This window comes from Diceros bicornis, chromosome 32 (genome assembly GCF_020826845.1).
Source record: "Diceros bicornis minor isolate mBicDic1 chromosome 32, mDicBic1.mat.cur, whole genome shotgun sequence".
NCBI lineage: Eukaryota > Metazoa > Chordata > Mammalia > Perissodactyla > Rhinocerotidae > Diceros > Diceros bicornis.
The window spans coordinates 771,808-798,596 of NC_080771.1; the positions used below are offsets into that span (position 1 = coordinate 771,808).

The 26,789-nt window shown below is 38.1% G+C and overlaps 1 protein-coding gene and 1 long non-coding RNA gene across 2 annotated transcripts in view; both read right to left on the reverse strand.

Moving 5' to 3' along the window:
• Positions 1 to 2,041: 2,041 nt before the first annotated feature.
• The window catches only part of LOC131395923 (serine/arginine repetitive matrix protein 3-like), a 107,176-nt gene continuing 82,428 nt past the window's right edge, over positions 2,042 to 26,789 (reverse strand). Inside the window, exon 4 of the mRNA XM_058527698.1 lies at positions 2,042 to 2,237. Coding sequence (XP_058383681.1) covers positions 2,188 to 2,237 — 50 coding nt within the window. The 3' untranslated portion in view covers positions 2,042 to 2,187. The remainder of the gene's footprint in view (positions 2,238 to 26,789) is intronic.
• LOC131395963 (uncharacterized) lies at positions 7,095 to 25,673 on the reverse strand. The gene is made up of 3 exons (XR_009216411.1): positions 24,202 to 25,673; positions 17,169 to 17,265; positions 7,095 to 8,551 (listed from the first exon to the last, which is right to left on the reverse strand). It is a non-coding gene; the product is annotated as an uncharacterized LOC131395963 (long non-coding RNA).

Consider the following 26,789-nt stretch of genomic DNA (forward strand, 5'->3'; position numbering starts at 1 on the left):
TGGGCGTCGGGCTCGACCAACGAGTGCACAGATAGGGCGGGTCGTGGTGCTGGGCACGCGCCCTCCCCGGGAGGAAGGAGAACGAGTAGTGCAAAAGGAGGTGGAAGGGAAAGCGCTTAGCACAGATCCTGGCATTTCATCGACTCCAGTGAATGTTAGCAGGTCTAATCACTGAGGAATTGTAATAGACGTTTGATGAGTTTGCTATATGCCAAGCCCTGGACTCGGCGCTGAGAGATATATAATTCGTTAAGTCAAAATTTGAGGGCCAATTCCGCCAAACAAATGTGAATACTAGGAGGTGACTGTCCTCAAAAAACACGCAGTCTAGTGGTGTAGACGGCCTTCCATTCGACTACAGCGGAGTTGGGCTGTTGATGGGAAGAGTAAATCAGGTGACTGTTTATAGAGTGTTATATCAAAACTTAAAATCCACCTAGCCTTTGACCTAACAATCACACTCCTAAGAATGTGAAGAAAAGATAATCACCTGTGCTAATAAGATCTATTTGTGCAAAGATGTTGCACTTTACAGCATTGCTTCTCAGAGCAAAATCAGAAACAGCCCAAGTATCCATCAACAAATTGAACAAATTGAGCAAATTAAGGTATGCATACAACAGAATATCATTGCAGCTCTTCAAAAGAATGATACATCTCTATGAAAGTGATATAATTATCTCCAAAATAGTGTTAAATTGGAAAAACAAGGTGCAGAACACCTTGTTTAAAATTGTGCAAAAGTAACATGAAAATAATTTATGCTTGCATATGCATTAAGAAACTGGAAAAGGAACTGGAGGGCAGAGATAGAAGGGAGACTTTATTTTTCATTCCACATCCAATTGTATTATTTGATTTTTCTTCTAGGTCAACATAGCATGGCCTTTTCCCCCCCAAAAAGGGAAAAGGATTTGTACACAGCTACTAAGGAGGCCACTTGACCCACTGTTGAGGGAGTTGGGGTCCTAGAAGGCTTTCTAGAAGAGTTCTGTCCAAAGCTGAATCCCTGAGGATGTCAGGTGGAGCTGCCCAACAAAAGGTGGAGACCTAACAGGCAGATGGGACAGTGTCAGCAAAGGCAGGGAGATCAACAGTTTGGTGTTGTGGGTACCCAAGTGCAGGGCAAAGAGTTAAGGCTGGAGAGGTGGGCGGTATTCATCTATGCAGGGTCTTTGCTACCATGGGAAGGAGTTTTCATCCTGAGGGCAATGGGGCAATAAAGGTTTTAAGTTGGGGACTAACAAGATAGATTTGAGGTTGAGAATGACTGGTCCAGCAAAATGCCTCAGGTATCAGACCTGAGGCAGAGGGAGATGAAGGACTGTAAAAGAGAGGAACAGAATTAAAAAAATATGAAAGCCAAAATATTAGCAAAACTTGAGGAGAAAAATATTTCTGGGGGAGAGAGGGTGGTCAGGGACATTTCCAGGATGACTCTCAAGTGTCTATTGCAAAGGACTGGAGGAATACAGGTAGCAGAAGAAGATAGTACCTCAGTTTTCCCCAGAGGAGAATGGTCTAAGGCATGAATCAGGAATCCAGGCCCTGCAATCCAGACCTTGAGCAGTTTTCTGAAAGTTTCATTAGAATTAATCTTTTTTCTGGAAATCTCCCAAAAAGGCCATTTAGCTGGGGTGGGTGTTAAGGAAGATGTCTCTAACTCTGTGGGGTTTTTGAAATGGTTAATGTGGCAGACTCTGACAGTTGGCTGATGCAAACTCCATCCAGGTCCCCCCCTTCTCTCTAGCCACCTCCTAACTGGGAGTAGTCATGTGCCATTATCTCTGGCCAATAAGATACAAACCAAAGTCTGCTGAGCGGGATTTTTGGAAAGGTTCTGAGTTCCTGATAAAAATGAACAGATTTGTGTCAAAAAACTCTTCGTCCTTTGCTTTTCACACTTTTTCCTACTGTCTAGAGCATGAACATGAGGCCCTGAAGGTACAGCAGCCATCTTATGAGCCATCTTATGACAATGAGACAATCAGGTGTTGTAACAGTTATCTATTGTTACATAACAAATTACCCCAAGACTTAGTGGATCAAAACAACAAACATTTATTATCCCAGTTTCTGTGGGTCGGGAATCCAAGTGTGGTTCTGCAATTTCATGTGAATCCTCAACCAGGGAGAGATCCACTTCTAAGCTCACTCATTTGATTGTTGGCAGGCCGCAGTCCCTCATCACTTGGGCTCTTCACAGAGCTGCCTTGCAACATGGCAAAGGGCTTCCCCTAGATAATGAGTGAGCCAAGAAAGAACGAGAGAGAACATGCATGACAGAAGCCACATTTTTTTTTTCTTGGAAGAAATACTGTTTTAATTGAAATATACATTGTTAAATCTAGGTGATGGATGTTTCTGATATTGTTCTCCTTTTATGTGTGTGTGAAGTTTTTGGTTTTATTTTATTGAGGTCATAATGGTTTATAACGTGAGATTTCAGGTGCACCTTATTATTTATCAGTATCCTGTACTGACCACCAATAGTCATGCTCACCACCAACAGTCTAATTTTTATCCGTCACCATATATAAGAAGCCACATTCTCTTTATAACTTAACCTCAGAAGTGGCATCCAATCACTTCTGCTGTATTCTGTTAGAAGCAGGTCACTAAGTCCAGCCCACAATCAATGAGAGGGCATTACACAAGGGCAAGAATACCAGAGGCAGGGATCACTGGGAGCCATTTTAGACACTGCCTACCCCAGGTGCCATGCGTAGAATTATTATCAATCCACTAAGGAGAATGAATGGAAAGCTAGAAAGTGCCTGGGTCCCCAACACCATTGTTGGAGTAGCCACCTCAGTTGTGGCCTGCCTCCCTAGATTCCTTATAATGTGAAAGGGAGAAAATTGCTCAAAGTAAGATACAGCTCCAAACCCACCAGAATAGATAAAATTAAGAAGACTAATAACATCATAATTTTATTTATTTATTTTTCCCCCAAAGCTCCAGTAGATAGTTGTATGTCATAGCTGCACATCCTTCTAGTTGCTGTATATGGGACGCGGCCTCAGCATGGCCGGAGAAGCAGTGCATTGGTGCATGCCCGGGATCCAAACCCGGGCTGCCAGCAGCGGAGCCCGCACACTTAACCGCTAAGCCACGGGGCCGGCCCCGAAGACTAATAACATCAAATGTTAGTGAGAGGGGGTATAAAATGGTGTAACCACTTTGGAAAAAGCTCTAGGAAAACTAAATATACACATAGTCTATGGCACAGTATTTCCAATCTTAGGTATTTATCCAAGAGAAATGAAAACATATGTCCACAAAAAGACTTGTGCAAGAATATTCATAACAGCTTTATTCATAATAGGCCCAAACTAGGGAAAAAAACACAAATGTCTCTGAAACAGGTAAACAGATAAACAAATTGTGGTATATTCATTTAAAGGAATACTAATCAGCTTTTAAAAGGAACAAATTATTGATAAATGCAACGAAATGGATGAATCTCAAAAACATCATGCTTAGTAAAAGAAGATGTACATAAAAGAGCACATACTGTATGATTCCATTTATATGCCGTTCTGGAAGAGGCAAAACTATTCTATGATAGAAAAAAAATCAGAATAGTGTTTGCCTCTTGGGGGGTAGAGGTGGGGATAAAATGAAAAAGGGTAAGAGGGAACTTTCTGGGCTGATGGTAATAGTCTGTATCTTAATAGGGGTTTGTGTTACACAAGTGTTTGCATTTGTCAAAATTTATTGAATAGTACACTCAAGATTTGGGCATTTTATTGAATTTAAATTTTACCTCAACAAGAACCTTAAGCCCATATAGAACACTAGGTAATGAAATGTATGCTCAGGTATCTAGGGTGAAATGTGCTAATGCCTGCAACATACATTGAAATGCATCAAAAAAAAAAAAAAGATGGCTACATGGGTAGATAAGTGATAAAACAAGTATAGTAAAAAGTTAATGGTACAATCTAGGTGGTTGGCATACAGGTGTTCATTGTAAAATTCAAGTATTTTGTATGTTTGAAAATTTTCATAAGTTTTAGGAAACAAAACCTATTTATTTAAGCCACTGTTCATCAGGTTTTCAATTATTTGCTGTCAAACATTGCTTACTCACACTGATACCAAAACAAGGGTGTTCTACAAAGTGGATGAAACTGGCCCTAACACTTATTCATTTAACAAACATTTACTAGGTTCCTACTATGTGCTGGACCCTTGTGCTTTTGATAGGGGTACGATCTTGTGAGCAAAACAAAGTCCCTGCTGTGAATCTTATAATCTAGCAGAGAAGACTGACAAACACAAACTATCACACAAGTAAATATATAACTACAGTGATCACAATTATGAAGGAACCCTACTGGGGCTCTAAGGCCATTGGCAAGGGGACCTGACCTGGGGTGGGGTGGGGCAATCAGGGGAGACTGCAGGAAATGTGCGTGATGGGTAGAGTTAATGAGGCGAAGAGGAGTAGCAAATATTCAGACAGAAGGAACAGCATGGGCAAATTAGCTGAGGTAACAGGAAATGAAAGGAGGCTACTGTGGCTGAAGCAGCAAGAGAAAGAGGAAGAGAGAATCCAACATACCGAGGATGGGTACTGGAAAAGCCCACTTTCCACTGACTTTTGATGCTGTTTCTAACTTTGCTCAAGATCTTTCATGCACGCTTTAAAGTGGCTGTAGGTGCTCTAGTCTCAGAATAAGCAATTAGATCAGGTAGGAGCTTCTTTAATAATAGGTATTATGTACTTAATAAACCAAAATGGCTATTCAAAGCCACTTTTTACTCCCTTTTGTAATTAGGACCCAAGCTACTTCAGGGAGATGGGTAGGTGGGGTGGTTGAGAGGCAGCAGCCTCTATCTCTACTCTCTTTATTTTGACAGTCAAACCAATGTTTCTACCAAAGACCCTTTCAAAGCTTCTCCTTCTTTTCTAAGGAAGGAGAATGAGAGCACTGGGATGCTTGGCAGGTCTTTGTGTGTATAAAATTTCTCATTTTTCTTGAAAATTCAATATAGCTCCTAAATTAAAGAGTTATAAATTTAAAGCTGTTGTTCCTACTTTTCCAAGGCAATAGGAAGATGATCATCACAATGATGAAAATGCAGTCATTTTGGGTTGATTCTGTTCACACCATTTATATTCCATATTTCCAAAAAGGAATAGTCTATGATTTAAAAAAAAGAGAGAGAGACAAATAATTGCCAAAGTAAAGACAAAGAAGATGAGAAGCCTCATCTTTGCCCTGAAAGAGAGTTTTTCTTTTCCTCCTATGTGGCCAATAACGCACTGGGTCAGGGAGCACTCACTGCAGAAAAGTCCCAGGCTCAAAGCGACTCAAGAGGCCAGCCCCACTTTACAGCTGGGTACCTCTGGATGGTCCAAGCCGGGTACCAGCCTTCGCTGAGCACTGAACTCAGCCCAGCTGGCCTGCCCTGGACACAGAGGGGCCTCCAGAGGTGTCCTTTGCCTTGCTTTGCCTCCTTTGCTTTTTCCTCTTACAGTATTAAATACTATTTATTGGGCATCTACTCTGTGCCTGTGCTTTACATTAACTGTCCCTCTTGCTCCCCAAAGCCTGCAAGGTGGTATCGTGAGCCCCATTTTACTGTTAAGTAAAGTAAGGCTCAGGGAGCATATCAGTCAGGAATCTTTCATTTGCCAAAATTAAAAACTCAATTCAAAATGGCTTAAGCAAAATTGGCTCACATAACCAAAAAACACTAATAGTAGTACCAGTTTCAGACACAGCTGGATCCATGTGCTCACAAGAACCACAGGGCCCATTTCTGTCTCTCAGGTCTACACCCCTTTTTGGAGGTGGTCAGGAAAATCGCTAGGCTAATTTAACATCCTATATCTGTTCCCTTCCCTGTCTCATCACGTTTCATTGCTTCCGTTTGGGTTTCCTACCCATCCCCGAACCACTTATTTGGCTGGACAAGGATATCCACTAATTGTTTTAGACCAAAGTCCAGCATCTAGCTTGTGAAGTCTGACGAGAGGTCTGAGAATTGAGGGAAGGATGGATGGCCATAAAACAACTACCATCCAGACTAAGTAACTATACAACACCACTTTCTTGCACACTGGCCAAGCCACTGCTCCTGCCTTCTGTGACCGTTTAGCCTCACCCTCGTGCTGCCTTTGAAATAAAATCCTTCCTACACTCCTGGTCTTAGCCCTGTTACCCTATCAGTCTGAGCTAAATCAGAAGCTTCACTCTCTTAGGAGTAAGCAAGAGTCCATAGAAACATTGAGTAGATTCCTTAACAAACCCAAGGATGGAGTAGTAAAATAAGCAGTGATTCCAGACCAGGGCCTCCAATCAAGGGAGTAAATCAGGACTGACAGCAGCCTACAATCTGCTCACCAAGCCTTGTGTCACGGTACAGGGCTGCTCCTACCAAAAGAAGGAACAGCTTTTTTTTTTTTTTAATTTGCAGTAAAGCATCCCACAGACCTTAATCCTTGTGCTCACAGTCAATTCTACTTTAGGGGATTTCTATTCCCTCTCTCCCTCCATTTCTCTTCCTCCCTCCCTTCTCTCTGTCTGTCTCTCTCTCCTTTCCCTCTCTCTCTCCAGGTAAGATCCATTCCAGGATGTCATTCTCTCACTTCTTACCTCTCAGGATTCCTTTACTCTCCTCTCCTTCATGGAAGTGACATAGCAGGTTGTCAAGAGGAAGAGAGGCAGGAAGAGGACCATCCCAGTATTTTTACCCCAACTTAATTCCTGGTTGCCATGAAGAGTAACTGCAATATAGCTACAAAATCATCAAGAGGCCACTAATTATGGCCTCTGATAGGTCACCTACACTTTTTAAAAATATAGAATCAGAATGGAAAACATATGAAAGAAGGGAATGGCTCTATGTGACAGAGTAAGTATTGTCATCCAAAAGCATCACTGAGCCATGTCTAGTGTTTGCTTAGCTTTTGGTGTTAGAAACATGCTTTCATTTCTTTATTCAAAAAATATTTTCTGGGGCCAGCCCCATGGCCTAGAGGTTAAGTTCAGCACGCTCCACTTTGGCGGCCTAAGTTTGGTTCCCGGGCGCTGACCTACACTACTCATCAGCAGCCATGCTATGGCGACAATCCACATACAAAATAGAGGAAGACTGGCACAGATGTTAGCTCAGGGCGAAGCCTCCTCAAGCCAAAAAAGGAAGATTGGCAACAGATATTAGCTCAGGGCAAATCTTCCTCAGAAAAAAAAAAAGAAAACAAAATATGTTCTGAGAGCCTGAGAGCCTTTGATGAGGCTGCTCATCCCCCTAGAATCCTCTTTACCCAGATCTTTGCATGGCTGACTCCTAAGCATCTTTCAAACACACATACACTTTGGGTTGCTCCACATTCCTCCAATGAAGAAGCCCAAAACTCAGGAGCAGCTTGTAGTTTTCCAGTACTTTAGGTACCTTTCAGTCTTCATGTTCTGCCAGGGTCTGGGGAAGTATTAGGCTGAACCATATGAAATTGCCTTTTTGTAGGTCAAAATGAAAATGTTATATTTTTGAGAAAAAGAAAAGCTTTATTCAACCAAAATATGCACTTTTAGCATTAACTGCTTTCCCCAATATGATAAATTTCCCCAAATATTAAATGACATATACCATATTGATAAAATTCAGCATTGTTAAAATTTATTCAAATCCTCCAATTACAGCTTCTCAACTGGAGAATATTCTGTTTCTTAGAACGAGTTCCAAATGATGAAAAAGGTGGTAATCTGAAAAAAGGTCAGGTGAGTATGATGGATGTGGTAAAATTTTTTAGCCCAATTCAGTTAACTTCCCTGTAGTGGTCTGTGATATCTGTGATCAAATGCTGTCATAAAAAGTATAGGTCCATGTCGGTTAACCAATGCAGAGAACTTTTAGATCAATTTTTGATACATAATTTCAACTTCTTCAAAATATGATGCTACTGTTTGTTTTATCGGGGTTAAAAAGCAGTAATGAAATATCCTTTTTGCAGACCACCATATAGCTACCAGAACCTTTTTTGGTTGCAATGATGGTTTTAACATGTTTGATAACTTCATCAACATCCAACCATTGTCCAAATCGCTTTCAATTTCATTTTTTGTCAAAGCTTATGATCCTCTCCAAAACAGATGTCTGCTCTTTCAAATCTTAAGGGATGAGCATATATCTCTAACCATCTCAGTTTATGATCATCCCTCAACTGGTGTGGTGCCTACCCACTTGTCCAATTTTTTCACTTTTCCTATTGCAGCCAGATGACGGGAAATTGTTGTAGCAGAAACTCCTAAGTGTGCTGCAAGGCCTCGAATTGCTGTTTTGGGGTTAGCTTCCACCATAGCTCTCAACTGATCTTGATTTAAAACCGATTTGGGTCTCCCTCGAGGCTCATTTTTCAGACTCAGATCACCAGAACGAAATTTTTTAAACCACCAACGGATAGTCCTTTCACTAACAGAGCCTTCTCCAAAGACAGAACTGATGTTTCTACTTGCCATGGCTGCACTATGTCCTAGTTTAAATTCATATAAAAACAGTATTCGCAAATCTTTCAAAGATATGGTATTGTTCACTTCTGTGGAGAAAATAAATAATAAAAACTCAATCATCAAAGAAAACTGAAGAGCATAACATCATCACGAATACTAAACAACACAACTAAAAATAGACCTGATATCAACTTTACCAATCATGGTCAAGTTTCAACTGGTCAAATAGCAATTTCATTTGGAGGATACATGTTTTTATCACTGTACTCTGCTGCCATCAGTTTACATCAGGTGGATGTTACTTTTAAGTCTTTCAGCTTTCCAACAGGAATACAATTTCCAGTAATTTTGTAAGCATCTACTACAGAAGAAATGCTTTTGACCTAAAATATCAGTTGTGCTTTTAAATCCAGGAACACAACACCTACTAAACAATTTTTTCAGTACCATCAAATTAAGATCTCAGATCAATTTAACGTTGGAAAAAAATTCTCCCATAATGGGTTGATAAATACCTGTTTCTTATGTTTTCTGACAGAAATATTTTTAGGTCTTCCTCGTCCCTGTCTCATATGATCTAAATGACTGCTATTTCATTACCTCTTTATGTTTTCTAAATTCTTATTTACTATAGAATTTATCTTCTTCTGCCTCTCTATTTCACTTCTCTTGGCTTCATACTTAATTTTGGTGTAGATGAATAAAAATAATATACTTTAGGGATGTGAAAGAATTGTTTGCCTAAGTTCACTATTTCCCCCTGGCAGTCAGGTATTCTAAAGGGCCCTAGAGTTCACTGCCTAGTGTATTTTTAAAACTACAGCCGTATAAAATACATGTTCCCTAACCCACCAAAGAGTTAAAAAAAAAAAGGGAGAGAGATTCAGCAGAATTAAAATCTGGACAATGTTTGGGGTGAATCTTACCGTAGGAAGGGGGAAGGTTTCTTTTTCAGCAGCTTTAATTCCACCCCCTTATAAGTATATACTCCTCCACAGCAACTTTTCTGCCTTTTTCCTCCCCTCTCCTTCCAAGATGGTAAAGTGTAAAGGGAAAAGGTCTCTATTTCTTTTTTCCCCTCACTTAAATTCTAAATTAAGCTCTTTCAAATAAATCGATAATTAATCTTCTATTACAAAAGCAGAAAAAAATATCTGACCTCAACCATAATATATAGTCAACAAAAAAATATATATTGCAACTATAAGATAAACATTAGGAAAGTGAGTAGCTTTATTTTAGTCCCTAATATACTGAAAGCAATTACCCTGTTTGTTCCTAAATGGAATAGAAACAGGGGAGAGAGGTTTCCCATTAATATAGATTTAATTGATGCAAGAAGCCAAATGCTAAAAGGAGACCATTCATTATTCTATGATAGAAGTGGATCATTTTCCAACTGGCTACCCATTTGCTCCTGCACTATTATTAAAAGGTCCATCTTTACCCACAGCAAACATCATATTCAATGATGAACGACTAAAAACTTTCCCCCTAAGATCAGGAACAAAACAAGGATGCTCTCTTGCACCACTGCTAGTCAACATTGTACTGGAAGCTCTAGCCAGAGCTTTAGACAAGAAAAAGAAATAAAAGGCATCCAAATTGTAAAAGAAGAGTTTTTGTAAAACTATCTCTATTCATAGATGACATGATCCTATAAATAATAATAATTCCAAAGAATCCACAAGAAAACTACTGGAGCTAAGAAACAAGTTCAGCAAAGTTGTAGCGTCGAGAGCAAAAATCAGTTTTGTTTTTATACACCAGGAATGAATAATCTGAAGAGAAAATTAAGAAAGCCATTCTAGGCTTTTATCAAAAATAATAAAACACTTAGGAATAAATCTAACCAAGAAGGTAAAAGACTTGTATGCTGAAAATATTGCTGAAAGAAACTAAAGAAGATCTAAATAAATGAAAAGACAACTGTGTTCATGGATAGGAAGACAACATTGTTAAGACGTCAATATTACCCAAAGTAAATCTACAGATTCAACACAATCCCTATCAAAATTCCAACAGGGTTTTTCATAGAAATGGAAAAGCAAATCCTCATTTTCATATGGAATTAAAAGAGGCCCTGAATAACCAAAATAATCTTGAAAAAGAAGAATAAAGTTGGGGGACTCATACTTCCCATCTTTGAAACTTACTACAAAGCTGCAGTAATTAAAACAATATGAAACGGACATAAGGACAAACATAAAGACCAACGGAATAGAAAGCCCAGAAACGAACCCTTACACATATGGTCAACTGATTTGCAACAAGGGTGTCAAGATCATTCAATGGGAAAAAACAGTTTTTCAACATATGTTACTGGGAAAATTGTATATCCACGTGTCAAAGAATGAAGTTAAACACTAACCCACACCATATACAAAAATTAACTCAAAATGGATCAGACACCTAAACGTAAAAACACTAAAACTATAAAAGTCTTAGAAAAAAACACTGGGGAAAATCTTCATGACATTGGATTTGGCAACAATTTAATGGATATGATACCAAAAGTGCAGACAACAAAAGTAAAAATAGGTAAACTGGACTACATCAAGATAAAACTTCTGTGCAAAAGATATAATCAATAGAGTGAAAAGGCAACCTACAGAGTGAAGGAAAATATTTGCAAATCATATATCTGATAAGGGGTTAAATATCCAGAATATATAAAGAACCCCTACAACTCAACAAAAAAAAACAAATAATCTGATTAAAAAATGGCCAAAGGACTTGAATAAACATCTCCCCAACAAAAATATACACATGGCCAACAAGCACATGAGAAGATGCTCAACATCACTAACCATTAGGGAAACACAAATCAAAACCACAATGAGGTATCACCTCACACCTATTAGGATGGCTACTAACAACAAGAAAACAACAGGAAATAACAAGATTGTTGGCAAAGACACAGAGAAATAAGAACCCCTGGGCACTGTTAGTGGGAAGGTAAAATGGCACAGTAACTACGGAAAATATGGTTTTCCTCAAAAAATTGACAATAGAATTACCATATGATCCAGTAATTCCACTTCTGGGAATATATCCAAAAGAACTGAAAGCAGAACCTCAAACAGATATTTGTACACCCATGTTCATAGAAGCGTTATTCACAACAGCCAGAAGATAGAAGCAATTCAAGTGTCCATCAACCAATCAACAGATAAACAAAACGTGGTAAATACATACAGTGGAAAATTATTCAGCCTTAAAAACGAAGGAAATTCTGACACATGCTACATATAACATGGATGAACCCTGAAGACATTATGCTAAGTGAAATAAATCTGTCACAGAAAGGCAAATACTGTATGATTCCACTGTATGTCCCATTTATATAAGGTACTTAGAGTAGTCATATTCTTAGAGACAGAAGTAGAATAGAGGTTACCAGGGCCTGGGGGGAAGAAGAAATGGGGAGTTGTTTAATAGGAGTAGAGTTTCAGTTTTGGGAGATGAAAAAGTTCTGGAGATCAGCTGCATGAAGATATGAATATACTTAACACTACTGAAGTATATACTTAAAAACAGTTAAGATGGTAAATTTTACATTTTGTGTATTTTACCAGAATTAACAAAAAATTTTTAAAAATTAGATAAATTGGACTTCATCAAAATTAAGAATTTTGCGCATCAAAGACACTATCAAGAAAGTGAAAAGACAACCTACAGAATGGGAGAAAATACTTGCAAATCATACATCTGACAAGGGATTAATACTGCGAATATGTAAAGAGCTCCTACAGCTTAACAAAAAACCAAAACAACCCAATTAAAAATGGGCAAAGGAGTTGAACAGTGTCTCCAAAGAAGATATACAAATGGCCAATAAGCACATGAAAAAATGCTCAACATTATTAGTCATTAGGGAAATGCATATCAAAATCTAATAAGATACAACTCTACAGCTACTAGGATGGCTATAATAAAAAAAAATCAGAAAATAAATGCTGGTAAGGATGTGGAAAAATCAGAACCTTCATGCATTGCTTGTGGAAATGTAAAACCATGCAGCCACTGTGGAAAACAGTTTGGCAGTTCCTCAAAAAGTCAAACACAGAACTACCATATGATCCAGTGATTCCACTCTCAGGTATACAGTAGTCCCTCTTATCCGCAGGGGATGCATCCCAAGACCCCCAGTGGATGCCTGAAACTGCAGATAGTACAGAACTCTATACACATCATGTTTTTTCCTAAACATATACACCTATGATAAAGTTTAATTTATGTGGTAGGCACATTAAGAGATTACTCACAATAACTTGTCCTTGGCATATTCGAATTGCCGGGATCACTACTCTTGCGCTTTGGGTCCATTATTAAGTAAAATAACGGTTACTTGAACACAAGCACTGCAGACACAATCACAGTCGATCTGATAACTAAGACAGCTACTAAGTGACTAAGTATGGGTGGGTAGCACGTATAGTGTGGATACGCTGAACAAACGCATGATTCATGTCCCAGGTGGGATGGAGTGGGATGGCGAGATTTCATCATGCTACTCAGAACAGTGTGCAATTTAAAACTTATCAACTGTTTATTTCTGGAATTTTCCATTTAATATTTTCAGACCACAGTTGACCATGGGTAACTGAAACCACGGAAAGCAAAACCTCAGATAACAGGGGACTACAGTATATCCAAAAAACTGAAACCAGAGATTCAAACAGATACTTGTACACCAATGTTCCTAGCAGCATTATTCACAATCGCCAAAAGGTAAAATAATCCAAGTGTCCATCAACAGATAAATGGATAAACAAAATGTGATATATACACATAAAATGGAAATTAATCAGCCATAAGAAGGAATGCAATTTTGATTTATGCTACAATATGGATAGACCCTAAAGACATTATGCTTAGTGAAATAAGGCAGACACAGAAGGACAAATATTGTATGATTCCACTTATACGAGGTACCTGGAATAGGCAAATATATAGAGAAAGAAAGGAGAATAGAGATTGCAAGGGGCTGGTGGGAAGCGGGAGGGGGAAGGAAAAGATTTTTTAATGCGTACAGAGTTTATGTGAGGATGATGAAAAAGTTTTAGGTATAAATAGTAGCGATGGGCACACAGCATTGTGAATGTATTTCATGCCACTGAATTGTAGACTAACAGATGGTTAAAACGATAAATATTACGTATATTTTACCACAATAAAAAAAGAAGGAAAAAAGGTCCATCTTTACCCCAGTGATTTGAAATACCACCTTTGTCATATCCTAACTTTCCATACGAATTTGGGTCTAATTCTGCACTTTTTATTTTCTTCCACTGGTCTATTTGTTTATGCCAACGCCACAATGTTTTAATTACAGAGGCTTTATAATATACTTTAATGACTGGCAAAGGTAGTCAACTCTCACAGTTTTTCTTTCTAAGTGTTTTCCTGGCTATTTTTTTAATCAGTTTTATTGAGGTATAATTCACAATTCACCCATTTAAAGTGTACAATTCAATTGTTTTTAGTATATTCACAGGGTTGTGAATCTAATTTTAGGACACTTTTGCCCCCCCCCGCAAGAAACTACCCATTAATAGTTATTCCCCCTTCTTCTCCTATCCCTTTCCCAGCCCTAAATCATTAATCTATTTTCTATAAATTTGCCTATGTGCACATTTCCTATAATTGGAATCATACAGTGTGTGATCTTTTGTGACTGGCTTCTTTCATATAACACATTTCCAAGAGTCATTCATGTTGTAGCATACATCAATACTTCCTTTCTTTTTATTGTCAAATAATATTCCATTATATGGATATACCACATTTGTTTATCATCAGTTGATGGACATCAGGACCATTTCAACTTTTCAGCTATTATGAATAATGCTGCTAATAACATTCACGTACAAGTCTTTGTGTCAACTTATGTTTTCAATTTTCTTGGGTGAGAATTCCTAAGAGCGGAACTGCTGGATCATATTGTGACTCTGTGTTTAACCATTTGAGGAACTGGAAGATTATTTTCAAAGTGGGTGCACCATTTTACATTCCTATTAGCAGCATGTGAGGGTTTCAATTTTTCCACTTCTTCGCCAATACTTATTTTTTGTCTTTTTTATTACTGCTATCTTAGTAGGTGTGAAGTACTATCTTGTGATTTTGATTTACATTTCTCTAATGACTGATAATGTTGAACATCTTTTCATGTACTTATTGACCATTTGTTTATCTTCTTTGGACAAATTCTATTCAAATCCTTTGCCCATTTTTTTAAATTGAATTATTTTTCTTTTTATTACTGAGGTGTAAGAGTTCTTTATATATTCTGGATGCAAGTCCCTTATCAGATATGTGATTTGCAAACAGTTTTTCCTATTCTGTGAGTTGTCTTTACACTTTCTTGATATCATTTGCAGCAAAAAAGGTTTTAAATTTTGATATAGTCCAATTTACTTTTTCTTTTGTCACTTGTACTTTTGATGTCATATTTAAGAAACTACTGCCAAACCAAGGTCACAAAGGTTTATTGCTACATTTTCCTCTAAAAGTTTTATAGTTTTACTAGCTCTTACATTTAGGTTTATGATCTATTTTGAATTAATTTTTGTGTATGGTGTGAGACAGGGGCCCAACTTCATTCTTTTGCATATATCATTCTTTTGCATATAGATATCCAGCATGTGTCCCAACACTATTTTTTGAAAAGACTATTGTTTCCCATTTAATTTCCTTCAGACCCTTATTGAAAATCATTTGACAATTTTCCTAACCATTTTGCATGTTTGTTTTTCCATAAGAACTGTAAAATCAGTTTGTCTAACTCAATAAAAAAACTCGCTAGGATTTTCATGAAGATTACATTGATATAAATTAGGGACAACTGACATCTTTATGATGTTGAGTCAAACTATTCAAGAACAAGGGATGTTTTACCATTTGTTTAAATCTTCTTTAGTGTCTTTCAGGAGTGTTTTTTTTTTTTGTTTTTTTTTTTTAAAGCATTTTCTTTTTTTTTTCATAATTTTATTTATTTTTTCCCCCAAAGCCCCAGTAGATAGTTGTATGTCATAGCTGCACATCCTTCTAGGTGCTGTATGTGGGACGCGGCCTCAGCATGGCCGGAGAAGCGGTGCGTCGGTGCGCGCCCGGGATCCGAACCTGGGCCGCCAGCAACGGAGCGAGCGCACTTAACCGCTAAGCCACGGGGCCGGCCCTCAGGAGTGTTTTAAATTTTCCTTGTAGAGGTTTTGCACCTTTCTTATTAAATTCATTCCTAAGTATTTAATCTTCTATGTTGCTATTATAAATGGGCTTTTCTCTAATACTATGTTCTGTTTACCGTTTGTATATATGAAAGCTGATTTTCATATGCTAATTTCAAATCCTTCTCCTTCATTGAACTCCTTTACTGTTTGAGTTAGTTTTATTACTGATTCTCTGGGGTCCAGGTATACCATGATCTGCAAATCAATATTGTTTTACTTCTTCGCTACCCATTCTTATGCCTCCTATTGATTTTTCTTATTTAATTGCCTTGGCTAATTTACCTCTAATGTAATGCTGAACAGTGGTAGACTGTGGGGATGCTTGCCTTGTTCTTGATCTTAATGGAAAAGTGTGTAGTGTTTCTCCATTTTAAATAAGATACTAGCTTTAACACTAAGATACATACTTTATCAAGTCAAAAAGTATTCTTCAATTCCTATTTTCTTGAGTGTCTTTATCATGAATGGATACTGAATTTTGCCGAGGGGTTTCTCAGCATCTGTAGAGATAACCTTATAATTTTTTCTTTATGTTTATTAATATGGTATATGATATTAATAGATTTCCTTATATTGTACCAACCTTGCATTCCTGGAATAAGTCCAGCCTTAGAACTTTTTTCTTTTCTTTTCCCTCTGCCTAGAATTTGCTTTCCCTGGTTTTCACATGTCTAGCCCCTTCATCTGTTCAGATCTTAGCTAAAATATTACCTCCTCAGAGATGCATTCCCTGACCACTCAATCAAAAGTAGCCTTCTTCTGGTCAACCTCTAAGATACCACCCTATTTTAATTTCCTACCCAGCACTTATCACTAGCTGACATTTTTCCCATATATTCCATATGTATATTCCTCCACTATGACAGCACTGAACCTGTCTTGGTAGCAGATTTATTGCTGTATGCCCTAGATATACAGTACCTGACATATGGCACTCAATAAATGTTTGTAATAAATCTACACCCATTTTGGGTTCACTACTATTAGAACGTCTGATCTTATCATGGGAAAAAATAAGAGTAACAAAAACTCACCTTTTCTGAATACACTTACTGAATAAATCTAGATTTATCAACTTTAAAGAGAAAGCTACAAACTCAAGCAAAATTAAAATCAGCAATTTTTTAGATAGTCTAAATCAGTGAATTGAACAAAATAACAGGTATTTTTAAAAATTATACTAATACTAAAACAAGGTTCCTTTTCTTCCAGTTAACATTTTCAAATCAAAATTTCTTATTAAAACTTGTTACAAAGTTATTGTAAAGGAGTTAACATTTAAATTGGATAAAGAACAAATCAATGTCAGAAACTGACATATTGTCTCCAATAAAAGCCAAAGATGTACTTCAATAGATTTTAATACTATAACTTCACCAGCAAAAGAAAATTTTTAACTCACAAAAATTAATTTTAAATTTATATAATACAAACTATAAAAGATGGAAAAGTGGTAAACTCTCACAATTACCTGTAAAAGGTGATGATTTCTCTGAGTGTTTTATTTTTAGAAGTTTCCTATTAATAAATACATAACCACAGGGACAGGATTTACATGCAACAGGAACCTAGAGAAGAAAAAAAGGAAAAAATATATTACTATTTTACTATTTATTAAACTTCTCAAGTGTTTATGTGGTCTCTTCAACTAAACAATAAGTTACTTGAAGGTAGAAATCACATCCATATTTAAATTCCATCTCCTCATAAAAATTATTTGAGATAGGAATCATATCCTTCCCATTCTCCTAGTCCTCTACAGTTCCAGGCATTTGGTAAATGTTTAATAATGCTAATGTGAGCGGCCAGGGGAGGAACGTGAAGTACAAAAATTATTTCCTAAAATGTCAGCCTCAGAATGGTTACAACATGGATTAGACTAAAAGAAAGGGATTGGTTAGGAATTATTACATTAATCCCAGGACAAGAGGCTGCTGGCCTGTTCTGCAACGCTGGCAGGGGGAATGTATTTTTAAAAAAAGGATATATTTGACAGATATTTCAAAGGGAGGAAGGAATAAGACTTAGACACAAATTGGTTACTGACGATAAAACAGAACTGAAAATGAGTCTAAGAGTTCGAACATTAGGGGGGAGGGGGCCAGTACCAATTACAGAAAAAGGGTCATTTACAATAGCCAGTTTGAGGGAAAGCAACACGGCTACTGTTGCTTTCAAAAGCTACAAAAAATGGTGTTGAGACAAAGGTTCTCCTAGTCTCCACTTGAGGAAAGACCCTGAACAAATCCACAGGCCCTGCAAGTTTCTGTTTCTTTTCTAAGGTGCTTTTACTACCTGAAGTAGTCCATGACCTTCGCATATTTTTTTAAGTGAAAAAATTATTGTATCATTTAACAGCTTCATTATGGTAATAAACTACACATATTTGAAATGTACAATTTGATAAGTTTTGACGTATATATGCCCACGAAACCATCACTACAATCAAGATAGTGAATATATCCATCATTCCCAAAATTTCCTTATGCCTCTTTGTAATCTCCCTTCTTGTCCCTCTTTAACAACCCCCCTTCAACATTTCCAGGCAACTACTGATCAGCATTCTGTCACTATAGATTAGTTTGAATTTTCTAGAATTTTATATAAATGGAATCGTTAAGTACATGCTCTTTTTTTGTTTAGCTTCTTTCACTCAGCATAATTATTTTGAGATTTGTCCCTGTTGTTGCATGTAACAGGGTCATTCCTTTTATTGCTGAATACTACTCCTTAAAAGGATATACCACAGTTTGTTTATCCATCAACTTGCTGGTATACATTTGGACTGTTTCCAGTTTTTAGCTATTACAAATAAAGCTGCTACGAATATTCATGTACAAGTCTTTGTATAGACATATACTTTCTTTTCTCTTGGATATATAGCAAGAAGTGAAATGGCTGGATTGTATGGTATGTATGTTTAACTTTTTTTTTTTTTTGTGAGGAGGACTAGCCCCGAGCTAACATCCGATGCCAGTCCTCCCCCTTTTTCTTGAGGAAGAGTGGCCCTATCTTCCTCCACTTTATATGGGGCGCCGCCACAGCATGGCCTACCAAGCGGTGCATTGGTGTGCCCCCGGAATCTGAACCTGCAAACCCCGGGCCGCCAAAGCAGAGCACGCGCACTTAACTGCTCGCGCCATTGGGCTGGCCCCTGTTTAACTTTTTAAGAAAACTGCCAAACTATTTTCCAAAGTGGTTGTACCATTTTACAATCACACCAGCACTGTATGAGAGTTCCAGTTCCTCCACATCCTCACCAACACTTGATATGTTCTGTCACTTTAATTCTAGCCATTCTAGTAGCATAGTGGGATCTCACTGTGGTAATATGCATATCCCTAATGACTAATGAAGTTGACCATTCTTTCATGTGCTTATCTGCCATCTATATGTCTACTTTGGTAAAACGTCTATTCAAATTTTTGCACATTTTTTAATTGGGTTGTTTTCTCATTATTGAGCTTTGAGAGTCCTTTATAAAGTCTGGATACAAGTCCTTGATCAGATACATGCTTTGCAAAGATTTTTATCTCAGTTTGTATCTTCTTTCCATTCTCTTAACAATGCCTTTCAAAGAGCAGAAGTTTTAATCTTGATGAAGTCCAATTTATCATTTTTTTCTTTTATGGGTCATGCTTTTGGTGTTATAATTTGCCTAAGAAGTCCACAAAGACTTTTTCCACAAATATTTAAGTTACAAACTGAAGTTCACAAACATTTGCCTAATTTAAGTTCACAAAGATTTTTTACTATTTTCCAGAAGTTTCATAGTTTAAAATTTTTCATTTAGGTCTATGATCCACCTTGACATATTACTTGTATATGGCGCAAGGTAAGATTCAAAGTTCACTTTTTTTTTTTTTTTTTTTTGGTGAGGAAGATCAGCCCTGAGCTAGCATCCGTGCTAATCCTCCTCTTTTTGCTGAGGAAGACCAGCTCTGAGCTAACATCTATTGCCAATCTTTCTCCTTTTTTTTTTTTCCCCCCAAAGCCTCAGTAGATAGCTGTATGTCATAGTTGCACATCCTTCTAGTTGCTGTATGTGGGATGCGGCCTCAGCATGGCCGGAGAAGCGGTGCAACAGTGCGCACCCGGGATCCGAACCTGGGCTGCCAGTAGCAGAGTGCACGCATTTAACCGCTAAGCCACGGGGCCGGCCCTCAAAGTTCATTTTTAAAGATAGATATTATTCAAAGTATCTTCTCCAACCACAACAGGATAAAGTTAGAAATCAACAACACGATATGATAGAAAAGTCATAAATTTGTGGAAAATAAACAACATACTCTTAAATAACCAATGGATCAAAAAAGAAATCACAATGAAAATTAGAAAATACTTAGAGATGAATGAAAATGAAAATATAACATACCAAAACTCGTGAGACACAGTGAAAGCAATGCTCAGGGGGAAAGTCATAGCTGTAAACACACTAAAAAAGAAGAAATATCTCAAGTCAATGATTGAACTTTACAACTTAAGAAACTAGAAAAAGAAGGAAAAACTAAACCCAAAGCTAGGAAAGAGAAGGAAATAATAAGGATTAGAACAGAGATAAACAAAATAGAGAATAGAAAAACAAAAAAGAAAATCAATGAAACCAAAGCTGGTTTCTTCAAAAAGATGAACAACATTGGAAAACCTTCAGCTAAACTGACTAAAAAAAAAAAAAGAGAAGACTTAAATTACTAAATCAGAAATGAAAGTGGGGGTATTACTACCAATTCTACAGAAGTAAAAAGGATTATGAGAGAGTACTGTGAACAACTGTATACCAACGTATTGGATAACCCAGATGAAATGGACAAATTCCGAGCACAAAACCTTCCAAGACTGGATCACAAACAAATATAAAATATAATAGACCTACAACTAGTAAGGAAATTGAATTAGGAATCAAAAATCTCACAACAAAGAAAAGCCCTGGACCCGATGGCTTCCTAGTGAATTCTACCAAACATTTAAAGAAGAACATCAGTCGGCAGATTTTTCCAAACCAGGCTGCAACATCTACCTTGACGACATCATGCAAAGTGAAATAACCCACTTACAGAAGTCAAGTACTGGATGATTCCACTTGTAAGAGGTACCTAGAATAGTCAAATTCACAGAAACAGAAAGCAGATGGGTAGCTGCCAGGGACCAGGGGAGGGCGAATGGAAGTTATTGTTTAACAGGTATACAGTTTCAGTTTTGCAAGATGAAGAGTTCTGGAGATAGATGGTGGTGATGGTCGCACAATATGAATGTACTTAACACGACTGAACTGTACACTTAAAAATAGTGGTTAAGATGATAAATTTTATGTCATGTGTATCCTACCACAACAAAAAAACACTAGAGGAAAAGTGGTTGTTTTTTTTTTTTGGCATATGCATATCCACTTATTCTAGCACCATTTGTTGAAAAAAAAAAAATCCTTTCTCTACTACTGTGGCCACACTGCAGAGACAGATGGACCTTCTATCCAAAATTTGCTTCAGATGTTGACACTGATGATACCATCCAGGCACCAGGAGGGTATGAAAAGCCTTTCATAATGAGGCTTTTGGGGAGAGCAGGGAAAGCTCCCAAGAAGGTCCAAAATGGCTTGAGAGAGCAGGGAAAGATTAGCTCTGTTTTTATTGTGGTTGGGGGAGGGGCTGGGGTGAGAGTTCCTGCATGTGACCAGCTATGGCTTACACAGTTTGAACTTTCTGCTGTCACTAAAAGAGGGGGGTACCTGGCCTTATCAACTTTGCCCAGATGTGGAACAGAAGGGGAAAGAAGTTCTGAGGCTTCAAAGCTGTCAGCAATCAAACATCAAAAATGAGAGTCAGGCATTTTTATTACAAATCACTCCCGATGTTTGATGACTGAAATGTGCTGTTTCACTTAATTGAACATGAACTTATTTAAGCAAGCCATTATGGCACTATATGAGGTTTGTAGCCTAAGACTAGCAAAGGAGGCGCAAGTTCCAATGAATGCCTTGTTCAGCAGCTCAGGATTGTATATTTTGAGAAGTGAAATGAGTGCCTTGGTCACTACTGATAATGTCTGGAACTCCAAAGGGGATAAGGAATGTCTCGGTAAGACACTGTATTGTGGCTTTAGAGTGTGCAGAAAAATGTTTGATCTATATTTTCAGTGTCTGTGAGGCAAGAGATTCCCAGAATTCTTTACCCTAAAGGGGTAACCTTGGATAAGGAGTTGTTGCTGCCATTGGCAGGACCAGCCAGCCAGACCACCGGCAGTGGCCCAGGAGTCAATGAAAATGCGCAGATAGGGTTGATTATTGGCCAGAGCATCTAGTCTAAGATAGCTGCCTGCAGTTTGGCCAGTTGTGCTGACCCTTGGGTTCTGTCCTTGATCAGGAATACCCCGCTTAAGGAATGGACAGCAGGAGTTTCCCATGGGCTCCATCAACTGTGATGCCATTCAAAACCATACCAACTCCCTTTGTTGTTCACTCAATTGATCCCAAGGGGCTCCCCTAGTATCCAAGTGGTGTAGTAGAGGAGCGACATCATCTAGCACCATGGCATCTGGCAAAGGACTGACAACAAGGGAGACCAACCCGTCCTGCAGATGGGATATGCCAGAGGGCTCAGGGTTGGCTATACTGTAGGTACTGTTTTTGTTTTAGCAAGGAGGCTTTGATGACTGTGCTGAGCTTACAAGGTGCTGCTTCCATGACCCAAGGCATAATGGGCAACTGAGGAAGGAGGGTCATGGGCTTAGGGCCTACAAAAGCCTCTATTTCCAGGAAAATCAGTGTGTAGCCAGCAATTACTGCTAAAGGTATATAGCACGGGGCCGTGGAGGGCAGTTTCTTGCATCAGAAGCTTACAGACTACTTATGGCCATAATGGGTGGTGTAGAGACTCCAGGAGGCATGGGAGGATGTTGCTAAAGCCTTTAGAGTGAAGAGGTCTTTGGGGTACTAATGGGAGTGCCTGTCGTATTGAAATTTGGACAAATTCTAGAGCATTTTGTTGTAGGGTCTCCCTTCAAGGTATCTCTGAGTAACAGCACAAATAGGCTTAAGCAAAATTTGTAAATGAGGAATACGTTGCCTTCAGAGCCCAAAAAAGCCCAAAAGATGTTAGGTTTGTTTGAACATTGCTGAGAGGATCAATAGCTATTTCTCAATAGTATCAGGAATAGAGCTGCCCCAGCTAACCAAATAATTTTTCAGCAATTTAACCAAGATGGCAGGGCCTTGTACTATGTGTGGGGCAATGGCCCATAACCTTTTTGTGAAACTCTTTGTATTTCTATGTCCTGAATGAGTGTGTCAAATCAATGTCTTTGGAGGAGGATGACATTGCCGTGATGTCATATCTGTGCTTCTGGAGAAAGGTGGATACTTTAAGATCTCGCCTGTAAAGACTGTGTGAGATGGCAGGGCTATTGAGGTACTCCATCGGTAGCTAGTTAAAGGTGTATTATATTCCTTTGAAGGTGAAGGCAAACTATGGCTGAGAGATTCTTGAAATAGGCACCGACCAGAACATGTTAGTCAAATCTATGCAAAGTATTAATGAGATATTGATTGGAAGGAGTCACTAATTTCAATAATGTTGGGTACAGAGGCCTTAAAGGATAGAACCACAGCATTAACATTGTGGTAATCCACTGTGAGGCACCACTCATTCTTCCCAAGTTTAAAAATCGGGTAGGGGGCCGGCCCCGTGGCGGGGTGGCTAAGTTCTCACGCTCCGTTTCAGCGGCTGGGGTTCGCCGGACGGGATCCTGGGTGCGGACCTACTCACCACTCATCAAGCCATGCTGAAGCAGCGTCACACATAGAGGAACTAGGACCTACAACTAGGATATACAACTGTGTACTGGGTGTCTGGGGCGAAAAAAGAAAAAAGGAGAAAGATTGGCAACAGATGTTAGCTCAGGGCCAATCTTCCCCCCACCACCACTGCCCCCCAAAAAAGGTAATAGCATTCTCCGTGCATACTTAATGGGTCAGAGCATCCAAGGCCACTATGGGATATTTTAGGGGAAGAGACACTATGTCTATAGGGAATTTAGGCAAAGCAATAGTTCTGATGGTTAAAGTGAGACACACCTATTTGTTCTCGATTTTATATTTGCTAACTCCTCTAAAAGGATAGGAGTACCTTGTTTAAATTTAGTAAGAGCCCAGATACAACTGTAATTTGAGCCCCAGTATCAATTAAGGCCATAAAGGTTTGTCAATTGGTGCACTTCAGCAGATGTTCAAGTTAACTCAAAAGTTAACCCAGAACCTATGTTGTTGAGGCACAAAAGGCAATCAGAGACCTTTTATCTTTTCATTGTACAAAATCTAATTGCAAATTCTGGATTTCTAATTGGGTTCAATTGTAGACCTGTTTCAGCTTTTTGTCTCCTTGGTCTCTCTGGGCTCTTAGCTCCGTCTCCTCAACTGAGAGCGCCTGCCATGCTACTCCTGAGCTATCTTTCCCTATGCCATAGCCAGGAATTCTCTTAAGGCAGTAAACTGGGGCAATCATAGGGCTCACCTAATTTGTTTCTCAATTCTCAGGATTGCCTGACATCCAGTGTCTTGAAAACCATTGTTTCAAATGTTTCATTTGTTTTTTTATGGCTGTTTCAGGTGGGATAATAAATCTGGTCTCCATTACTCCATCTTGGCCAAAACTGGAAGTCTGTCATCACATTTTTTTGTTTTTTGCTTTTTATTTATTTATTTACTTTTTATTTAAGGAAATTATAGATTCACATACAGTTATAAGAAATACTACAGAAAGATCCCTATATATTTTGTCATTTCCTCCCATAGTAACACTTTGCAAAAACTACAGTATAATATCATGACCAGGATATTGATATGATACAATCCACTGTGATCTTATTTAGACATTTCATCATATTTTAACATTTAAATCCCGTGCAAGAAAAACTTTTCAAGAGATACTGCAGCCAAACAGTTTCACTATAATAATGATCCTTAAATCAAAAATTATTCATCAAAAACCAGAAATGATTTTCAACAAAGTAGTACCAGCAAGAATAAGTACAGACAGAAAGCTGTAATTCCATATGTAAAAAAAGTCCATTCTCCTACAGTTTTTCTTGAATAAAGCTTGGTTGTAGTGCTTTATATTCATGTAATTTCAAGATGCCTCATACTCTGGAACATAAACATTTTATTTCATTAAACTAGTTAAGCTAACTAAAACTCTGGCACAGTTCTTTTACTTCAGTAACGTGAAGCAGAAGAAAGAAAACTTCATTTAAAATGAGGTCGGGAGGCCAGCAGGGGAGCTCTCACACACTACTGTTCCACATCAATTATTACCCCAGCAGGAGGAAGATTTCCTCCTTGCCCAGCAACTCAGCCAATGAGAAACTGTCACCACCCTAAACTCTGGCTTTCCACCCATGGATTTTCATTCAAAACACCCCTCTCAACTTCCTCCTTTTTCTCCATTATTTGCTGACTTGCCTATGGCTTTTGCTATAGCTGGCTTGTCCCAAATTGCAATTCCTTTGCTATTCCCAAATAAACCTATTTTGCTGGTAAAATAACTGGTTGTTTTGTTTGTTTAGGTCAACATTACTTGGTGTCAGAAATGAAATCCAGAGAAGACCCCCAACAACTCCAAGGCTGGTGGGCAAACAGGTGCTGGTACCCAGAGCCCATTGAGCTCACTGCCTTCTTGCCGACCCTAGAGTATAAGGATAAGTTTTCTCCTGAATTCAAATTCTGCTCTCTTTGCAAAACATTTTGAGCTCTCCAGCTTTATTCAAGATCTGTTTCATAAAAGCTTCATCCTTTCTGTTTAAAGGCTTTATCCTTTCTGTGAGTACTCGTTTGGTGTAATCAGGACTATTAGAAGTGTGCTAGCATTTGGCATGATTCCCTCAGAATCAGGCTGTTTAGAAATTTTTCTTTTGCTCTGGAAAAACAATCTGTGAGAAATGGGATCCCAGGCATCTAAATGCTTTGAGGGCCCTCCCCCTCTTCAGGGACCCCAGCCAGTTTTATTTTTAAAAATTGCAGTCCATTCTCATGCACGTTTGTAACTAAACAGACAGACTTAACCAAAAGTAATTTAGAGGTAGAAGTTTCTAAAAGACAAAATGACTTCAAAAACAGTTCTAAAAGGATCCTAACAGCATGCAAATAAAAAAACCTTTGGTCATCTGAGCAGGTAACCTTAACTTAGTCCATCTGCCAGAAAATTTGTATGAGTTTTGTACCTGAGATATAGCTAAAATTTTAAAATTTCTGTGTCTATCTGTATGTTAGGTATGTCCATGTATGTATGTAACAGATACGTGATATTTTTCTATCTCTGAATGGTATTGCCAAAATTAATTTGTAAGAGTTTTATTTAATTGCCTTAAGGAAAATCAAAAGCTTATATAAATTAAGTATTCCTAAAAGAAAATTCTCAGTAATATAACAGAAACTAACCCAATTGCTTTTCAGGTTCACATGATCTGAGAAAATATTCATAATTAAAGCTAGTTTAAGTCTGTTGGTTTAATTGAAACAGGTATGTCTTTAGAGTTATCAGCATTAAATATAATATTTTTATTCTACTTCGGTTTATTAGTCAAATAAGTTCACGTTATCTTGGCAGCAAAATTTGTCAGCAAAAAAAAATCGCTTGAGATGATAACTGACTTTGTCTAATGTCTCATGAAGTTTTTGTGAATAATCTAAACATAATTGCTGGCAACAATTTAGATAGATGAAAATGGAATAAGATCTTTTAGGTACAATAATTATGTTTTATGATATGTGTGTTTAAAAAATAGCATCCTCAGGGGCTGGCCCCGTGGCTTAGCAGTTGGGTGTGCGTGCTCCGCTGCTGGTGACCCGGGTTTGGATCCCGGGCACGCACGACGCACCGCTTGTTGGGCCATGCTGAGGCAGCGTCCCACATGCAGCAACTAGAAGGATGTGCAACTATGACATACAACTATCTACTGGGGCTTTGGGGAGAAAAAGGGAAAAAAAATAAAAATAAAAAAATAGCATCCTCAAATCTTTTTGAGTAACTTAAAATTTTTAGAGTTTAAAATGGAATGATGGCATTTCATTGGATATCTGGATCATTCTCCAAACAAGGTAAAA